This window comes from Drosophila ananassae, chromosome XL (assembly GCF_017639315.1).
Source record: "Drosophila ananassae strain 14024-0371.13 chromosome XL, ASM1763931v2, whole genome shotgun sequence".
NCBI lineage: Eukaryota > Metazoa > Arthropoda > Insecta > Diptera > Drosophilidae > Drosophila > Drosophila ananassae.
In genome coordinates, this window is record NC_057931.1 from 3,507,571 (window position 1) to 3,516,188 (window position 8,618).

Sequence of the window (8,618 nt, forward strand, 5' to 3'; positions counted from 1 at the left end):
AGACTTTTTTTTTAAACATTTTCTTGTGTTTTTTAAGTATAATTTTGGAACATTGGCTCAATAAAATTAAAAATAAATATATATATTCATTAAGCAGAATCGGTTTTAGCAATTAAGCTTTATTATGTCCAAGATGTTCCTAAAAATTGGCAGCACTGGAAGCCTTTCAGCTTCGACTTTCTTCTCTTTTTTAATATTTCTTTATTTATATTTGGATTTAAAACTGTATTTTAAATGTAAATATAAAAAAGAATTATAGAATTACAACAAATATTATAAAAACAGACAAAAAGACAAGTATTTCTTGAAAGAAACTCCCTAAAAATCCAACTTTAAACTTTAATCCAACTTTAGTTCAAAAACCTCTTTTAAAAAAACACTTTTCTTAGTTTTTAAAGCTAAGCACTTGGTGATTTTTAATGGCCTATTTAAGCATTACAAGTTTATTTAAAAATCTACATAGTTTGGAAGTGATGGTCTCCTTGTAAGGATGCCTCCTTCAGTTTATTCATCCAAAACAGAGTCCAGCCACTGTTCCACCTCGTTTTTGCTCGCCGCCGACGAGGGAGTGGCTGGCTGGATCATGGGCATCGGCATGGGCATGGTGATGGGTCCTATCCCAGAGCCGATGTCCATCTGGGTATTGGTCATCGCCAGGAGTTCCTCCAACTCGTCCGGTTCGTTTTCCACGGCAGCTGGTGCTGGCGGTGTTGGAGCAACCACCACTGGCTTCTCAGCCACCTTGGCGGATTGCACCCGAGCACTGCCCGAATTGGATTCGCGGAGGATGCGCTGCTGGTACAACACCTCCGCCTTCTCGGCGGCCTGCTCCTGGGCCAGGATCTGCTGGCGAGTGAAAACAGAGGACGGATAGTCCATGCGCTTGTAAAAGGGAATCGTTTGGAGGCCGGCATTCAAGCGGCTCAGATTCAGAGTAAAGTAACTAACAGCCGCCTTGGTGCTGAGCTTCGTCTGGCCATCGGCGACACTGGCCCACTCCTTTTCCGAGCCGAAGGTGAAGTGGGCACCGCCCAGACTCGGAAATTGTGACATCTGCTTGTAGTCTCCGGCCCGCAGCTGGGCTCTGGCGCTTTCGTCAATGGGTGCTCCGTCCAGATTCTCCACATCGTCCGTGTCACTGGGCAGAGTATCCAGTAGATTTCTATTCCGTTGCGGTGCCAGTGAGGATCTGCCGCCACCAGTTACAGGACCAGTTCCAGCTTGCCAATTTCCACGTCGTGGAAATCGCGGCTCATCACTGGAATCGGCCACATCCACCATGCTGCGTCGGGAGGTGGGCGGCGGTGGTGATCCCGAGGAGGTGGTCGTCGAACGTCCCGGCTCCTTTTTGTGATGATGGCCGCCGTACTGCTTCATGTTCTTGCGCTTTCTGCAAAAAAGTTGTCGATTCTGAATGTCCTGTTGGACTGTTACGTCGTTTACTCACTCCTTGGATCGATCGTCCTTGCCGGACATTGTGCTGGCTGGTCGTACGGGGGGGTTTGGGGGGATAATTTAATGGGTAATTTGGATTCCGGAATGCGATTTGTTTACGCCTGTGCTTTTTGTTGTTGCTGTGGCAGCGCCGATAACAGCTGATTGAGCTTAACAGAGCTTAACAGGGTGACCGGAGTCACACCACAACGGGTGACTCCTGTTAGCTTTTAACAGCCTGTTAACAGACATCAGCTGTGACATTTGTCGTGCAATTTTTTTTGTATTAATTTTTATTATAAATCAATTGAATTCAATGGAAGCGACACCGCCAACGCCCTCACAGATGTTGGCCTACCTGGAGGAATTCCGGCGCACCGGTGCCGCCTCCGACCAGCTGCCCAACGACATCTATCGCAACTTTTTCGCCGAAATTCTGGCCAAGAAAACATTAACATCTGCCGCTAGTAATTCCCTCCTTGAAAGTTTCGATGCGGTGGCCAGTAATCAAGAGGTGCCACCATCACCCACGGATGAAGATGTCTGGATCTTTGGCTACGGATCGCTGGTGTGGAAGGCGGACTTTCCCTACATCGACCGGCGGCGGGGATTCGTTTGGGGCTTCAAGCGACGCTTCTATCAGCACAGCATCGATCACCGAGGGATTCCGGAGCGACCGGGGCGAGTGGTGACCCTCCTGCCGGGTGATCCCAGTCAGGATCGGGTCTATGGCGTGGCCTATCGCATTGCAGCAAGCCAAAAGGGTGCCGTTTTGGATCATCTGGACTACAGGGAGAAGAACGGCTACGAACGGTGCAGTCTGCACTTCCACGAATACCCAAAGACTTCGTCGGCGGACGGGGAGCCCATTCAGGTGATCATGTACGTGGCCACGCAGGCCAATGATTCGTATGCCGGTGATGTGTGGCAGGTGCCGTGCATCGCCAGGCAGATCTTCAGTTCCGCCGGACCCAGTGGCCCCAATCGTGAATATCTCTTCAATCTGGCCACCGCCATGGAGAAGCTATTCCCCGGCGCTGTGGACGATCACCTGGGCGAGTTGGTGGCCAGCGTACGTCGCTTCATAGATGAGGATGAGCCGCATCTCCTTGAAGGCGCCTTGCTGCAGGAGATCTCTGTGGCGCTACAAGAAGGAGAACCATCCCACCAGGATCAGGCTGAGAGATTGCAGAAGCTATTGGAGCGTTCCCAGCAGCCGGGCGGACGAGAGTGGCTGCTCCACGGGCAGTTGATGCGAAAGAACGAGGCGTGACATCGCTTCCTCCTAGACAATTACTATTTATTTTTGTAAATACCGAAGATTGTAGAAGAACAATGACGTGTTGCATAGAATTCCAGCGAAACAGAGAGTATTTTCGTTCCATATATGTATTTTTTGTGACTCAGAAGGACGAGCAACAATGTGCGATAGTCTAATTTAAACGTGAAATAAATAATTGTATTTAAATTTCTATTTTTTATATATTTTTTATTTATATTATGTTTAAAACCACATTTATTTTTGTTTCTACAGCTTCTAAATTTATTATATAATTTATAATAAACTCTTGAGCGGAAGATTCGTGTAAATCTGCTTTTGATAAGTTAAAAAAAAAAAGATTTATTATTTACGATTGTCGAAGCTTTTTTTCAAACTGATAACAGTTGGCGCTTGTCGCTGTTACTAACAGCTTTTAACAGCTTTAACGTTAACCAACACTGGTCAATTCATCGAATGGCAACCGAAAAAAAAAACTGTTATGTTCGACTTATCGAGTCTGGAATCGATTTTATTTCCAGCTCTAGCATTTTTTGCATTTTATTGCTAGTTTTTTCGGTTTTTTTTTAAGCCCCGATCACAGGGCAGTGCAGAGTGCAGTCGCAGGAGTCAAATTAAGGAAAGCCAATCGGGCGCGACAAGTGTCAAGACACGGAAGCGACGGTGGAGGAGTGTAGCAGCGGAATTAAAACGCCATGAAACAGGTGGGCGTGGGCGGTGAGGGGGCGGCGGTGGCGGCGGTAGCGATGGTGCTCTGGAATGTGTACGTCTCTGTGGGTCTCATCTAACTGTTGTTGTTGTTGTTGTTGTTTTTGTTTTGCTTACTACGATGATGATGTTATGTTTGCGCGTGTGTGAAAATGCAAATTTCTTATTGGAGTGAGTGTATGATATGTGTGTGTGCGAGTGTGTGTGTGTGGGGGAGAGTAGTATGTGGGATGACAACATGTTTGCATTTACGTTTTTAATATCATCGTTAAAATTGTTATTGCGATTGCTCGTTCAGATGAATCACATCAACTGATTACTTATCCCAACTCATATACCTCTTACCCTGCCTGCTTGCCCTTTACTGTTACCGTTACCGTTACTCTATATTCTACCGCCCAACCACCCCCCCCGTTAAGCTATTGCAAAAATTCTTATCAGAATTTCTTTCGCCCGCTGGCCCAACAAGTTTCTTATTGGACTTGTCCAACACATGACGCAAGAGTTGCTCTCCCGCCACTCAACTGTTCTGTTCTCTCCCGCTCTCTTACTCTCTGCTCTCTCAATCTCTCTTTGGCGCTGTCTCACTCCTTTGGCTCCTTTTTTTTATTGCCTACTTTGCTGAGTTATTGATAATGGCCGCGCGCTCAAAGGACATTTGCGCATAACTCATTACAATTTCCATGCAAATTTTGCTCTACTATATGGGCGGAGGAGGCGGGGCAGGTATTTACATTTTAGTAGATTAAATTTTTTAGTATGTACTCTGCCATATAGGATTACTAACTCACGCCCCTCCCTCCCTCCAACCCCTCGACACCTCCACTCCATTTAATATTCGTAAAAAAAAAATCTGATGTCTGTCCTGGTTTTTAAACTTTCTCCTTTCGCTTTCCCCCCCCCTAAAACCCCCCTTTTGCCGGTTTATCCTTCGTCCTGCCGCTTCCCTGGCAACAAAAGCAACAACAATAACATGTATCGAGCGTGACCAGGGTTGCCAACGTATGCTAACGAAATCAAAGCCAGCGACAACCCTACAAACTCTGCGCTGCTTTGCATAACCACCAGGATATCTGTACAGTAGAGACTCAATAAGAGGGTTTTGAATAGTTAAGGGTTTTATATTTTTTTATTAAATAATAATTTTATATTTTCTTATATTTTTTAGCACTTGTTTTTATAAAAAAGTGTTTTTTTTACGGTTTTTCTAGGCTAATTTTTAGGTTATTCTTATTTATATAATATATAATTAGTTGCTAAGTACATTTTTTTAGCAAAATAATAGTTTTAATAAATTTTGTTCTATTTTTTTTTAAATTTTTTATTTATGAAAAAAGTTGTAAAAAATGTTGATTTAAAAAAAAAAAACTAAAATTTAACCAAGATTTAAAAAGTTGTAGTTTGAAAAGTAGTTTATAGTTGGTTTTTTAAGTAGTGTTTTTAAGTTTTTAAATACATATTTTGTTAATTTTTTAAATTAGTTTTTTTTTTTGTGAAAAAGTACAAAAAACCATGTTTTTATTGAAAAAATATGAGAAAGTATTCAAAGTTTTTTAAACTCTTTAAACATTTATTTGAAACTCAAAAAATACTGAATTATTTTAGGAATCTTATTACATATTTATCTTTAAGGACACTCTACTGTAATTGTGTGGATGTGTGTGTGTATTCCATATTTCATATACATACACGTGCAGGAAAGGAAACTGCGCGAGTTTTCCAGTTCAGTTTTCGGTGCCGAGCGTTCGACGCGTTCACACGCGTTTCTCCCCCCCAAAAAAAAAAAAAAATATATACAAAAAACAAAATTTAATAAAAAGAAACTATCAAGAAAAAATAATAAATTTTTTTCCAACCAAAAAATTAACTAAAAACAAAAAAATTTATCCAAAATAAGATATATTTTTTTGGAAAAGGAAGAAATCCCCGTTCCAGATGTTTCGGCCAAGTAAATTTTAAAGCTTTTTAGCGTATTAGATTCCAAAACTGGGTGTGAGAGTGTGTGTTGGTGTGTGTGTGTGTGTGTGTGTGTCTGCTCCTGCGCTGCCTCAACAAATTTTGTAGTTGTATAAGTGCCTCCTGGTGTGTGTGTGTGTGTGTGTGTTAGTATGTGTGTGTGTAGGATTTGTGTCATGTGACCGCGCGCGCAAAACATTTTGCATTGTTTTTGGCTGAATTGTTGTTGTTGTTGCTGCTTCTTTTGGGTATCCTGGCGTGTATCCTAGCGTAAGCCTGCGCACTAAACTCTCACATGGCAGCTGCTTTACACACACATACACAGCATATCCTGTGATTTTTGTTGCTTAGTAAACAAAAAAAAAATGGGGGAAAAAAATGAGAAATGCGAAGAACGCCTTGAAGTAGGCTATGAAAAAATGCCTAAAAGACGCCATTACGGATAATGAGGTCTCAGCTTCACTTATACACATGCCGTTAACTCCAGGGATAGGATGCTCTCTTTCGCTCTCTGTTCTCTCGTAGGAGCTCTCGTAGGAGCCAAGAGAAAGCTTAGCTCTCTCTCTTGCTCGCAGGTCCCTCTCTCTTATGCCAGGCCTGGCATTTCTCGGCAGCGTCGCAGCAGCTCAGTCGACAACCGACAGCCAACCAGCAGCATATTTTTTTGTTCTCCCTGTAAAGAAATAATAGAATTACTATTTAAAAAATTGCTTACAAACTACCTAATTTTAATTAAAAAATTTTTTCAATTAAAGCTTAAGAAGAAAGCTAAAAAGAAAGGCTTGAAAATACAGTTATCTTTGAGAAAAAAACCCGCGTTTCTATTAAAAAGGATATCTTCTTTTAAGTGTGTGCGTGAGTGTGTGTCGTGTGTGTGTGTGTGTGTGATGCTGAGAAGCCCCCTCTCCCCCCCTTGTATAAACAAAAAAAGTTATTTAAAATACTTACCTCAACATATTTTTTTTTATCCCTCCCCCACTTTCTCTTCTCTCTCTCTCTCATCCCAAAAAAAGTACAAAAATCGGAAGCAGTATCAGCAAGAAAAAAAAAAGATGTAGTTTAAACATGTGAGTAGCAACAAGCAGGTGTATGTGTGTGTGGGGGGGGAGGGGGAGAGTGTGAGAAAAATCTGTAAATCGAGGTTATCTACACACATACACGCACAAGAAAAAGGGGAGCAAGCGAGATGTACATACACAGATTTCGGGGCAGCAGCACCAGCATCCTTTGCTCCCACTCCTCTTCTTACACTTTTCCCGCCTCACACTCTTTTCTTCTGATTTTTCTTCTTCTTCTTCATGGGGCTTGCTACTCTCCACGCGATGGCATTTTAATCATCATTACGAGGGGGGCTGGGTCTCTGTCAGTGGGAGGGGGATGAACACACACTGTCATTATCAAACACTCTCACACACGTACTGACACCATCTTCCGTTACTTCTGCTCTCCGGAATGCTCTTGTACATGTCCTATCTCCCTTGCTCCTCCCACATGCCAGGCTTGTTTGCGGGAATTAAATTTAAAGTATGCCAACGATTTGCTTGTCCTTCCCCCCCTCTATTTTTCTTCCTTTTTTTTTTATTTCTTTTCCCTTTTTTTTTTTGTTGCCCCACTGTTGCGCCCATATGTGTAAGTGTGTGTGTGTGTGAGCGTAAACAATTGCAAATAAAATAGAAAAAAAAATAATAATAATAAAAAGAGGCAACAACAAGAACAAAACAAGGGAACAAACAAAGAATGGGGGAAAGGAAAAGGAAAAAGGAAAACGAAGAGTATAGTACATAGTATAATATGGTAGTAGAAGTTCGTCGAACACACGACCATTGCGATGGGCTGCGAGTGTGCGAAAAAATCGATTTGTGTGCCATCAAAAAAGTGCATATATATATCTTACATATAGACATATGTATATATATATATCCACCATTCAATATAATCCATTTAAATCCAACACTCATACATATACGTTGTGCAACATAATGTAGCAACGATTTTCAATTAACACCTTCAGGATTATAGTCTTTCTCTCTCTGTATTTTTTTTTTTTTTTTGTGTAATATTCTCTTATTGCAATCGCAATATCCCGTTAACAGATTGATTCCATTTCACAATGGGGGGTATTCTCTACAAAAAAAAAAAAAAAGTCTACAGAGAGGGAAAGAGAAGGAGAAGTGGGGGAGGAGAGAGAGAGAGTAAGGTCGAGCTCTTAATTAATCTACGTGTGCCATTGTCAAAGTCTGCATAGAAATCAAGGTTTATGTAATCCCCCAGCGCCAAGAGCCAACCAGAAACAGAAACAGAAACGAGAAACGGCAAAATAGCAACAGCAACAGAAACGGAAACGGAAACAAAAGAGCCAACAAGAAGAAGAGCAAATGAAACAATAAGTAGAAAACCGAACATAACGGTTAAGCGCACAGCTTGATAGAAAAAACAGTTACTTGATTTCTTACTTTTCCGCCATTCCGCCTCTCCCATAACTGTGTGGATAGCCGAACAAGAAAGATTATAATTCTTGCCCTGAAAAGTAGGCCATAAAAATTGTAACAACAAGGACTTGCGATAATTTCAATAATTTATACTTTCTAGTGATATATTTAATGATATTTTGTGTAATCTTAGTGTAAATTAATTATATTAAATAATTAATCATAAAAAAAGCAATATCCTTTTTAGAAAGGACATTCCAAGGGGTTCTAATGAGTAAATGTGTCAACTTAACTTTTGGCCCCAGAGCACACCACATATTTACCGTTAATTAAAGTTTCTAAACTAACCTGAACTAGTTTTCAACTTCTAATTAGTTTCCATTCTGTTCTGTGTCTCCTGCAGCTATTAATTCGACTATTGTTAACCTAGTTTCAATTCCCAAAAACAAAATCAAAATCAAAAACCAACAAGGACGAGCTCAGAGCAGCGCTGGCTTCTCTTCTCTTCACTTCGATTAACCCACAAAAATCTACAATTCTTCAAAGAAAATTAAAAAAAAAAAATTATTAATAAAAAAGAAAGAAAACTACGCCAAGGACTCGACGCGGAAGGAAGAAAACAAAAAAAACTACAATTTCTCCACTCCATTTTTCGGTTCTCCTCGGAGCAGGATCATCCCCCCACCCATCCCAATCGCCTCCGTAGCAGTAGTAACATCCTTGGCATCATCTTTTATCCTCCCAAAAAAAACATCCTCATATCCTCAAAAAAGGGAAAACCGTATCCTTGAAGGAAGAAGCAGCAGCAGCAG

At 41.3% G+C, this 8,618-nt stretch overlaps 2 protein-coding genes across 2 annotated transcripts; one reads left to right on the plus strand and one right to left on the minus strand.

Moving 5' to 3' along the window:
• Window positions 1-385: 385 nt before the first annotated feature.
• Window positions 386-1,606, minus strand: LOC6503587. Its single transcript, XM_001964072.4, has 2 exons — window positions 1,448-1,606; window positions 386-1,390 (listed from the first exon to the last, which is right to left on the minus strand). The coding sequence occupies exons 1-2, from the start codon at window positions 1,474-1,476 to the stop codon at window positions 505-507; spliced, it is 915 nt and encodes a 304-aa protein (XP_001964108.1). The 5' UTR covers window positions 1,477-1,606; the 3' UTR covers window positions 386-504.
• A 53-nt stretch (window positions 1,607-1,659) lies between these two features.
• Window positions 1,660-8,491, plus strand: LOC6504065 (putative glutathione-specific gamma-glutamylcyclotransferase 2). Its single transcript, XM_044716708.1, has 2 exons — window positions 1,660-3,417; window positions 8,210-8,491. Exon 1 carries the CDS (start codon window positions 1,751-1,753, stop codon window positions 2,705-2,707), a length of 957 nt encoding a protein of 318 aa, XP_044572643.1. The 5' UTR covers window positions 1,660-1,750; the 3' UTR covers window positions 2,708-3,417; window positions 8,210-8,491.
• The last annotated feature ends 127 nt before the right edge of the window (window positions 8,492-8,618 follow it).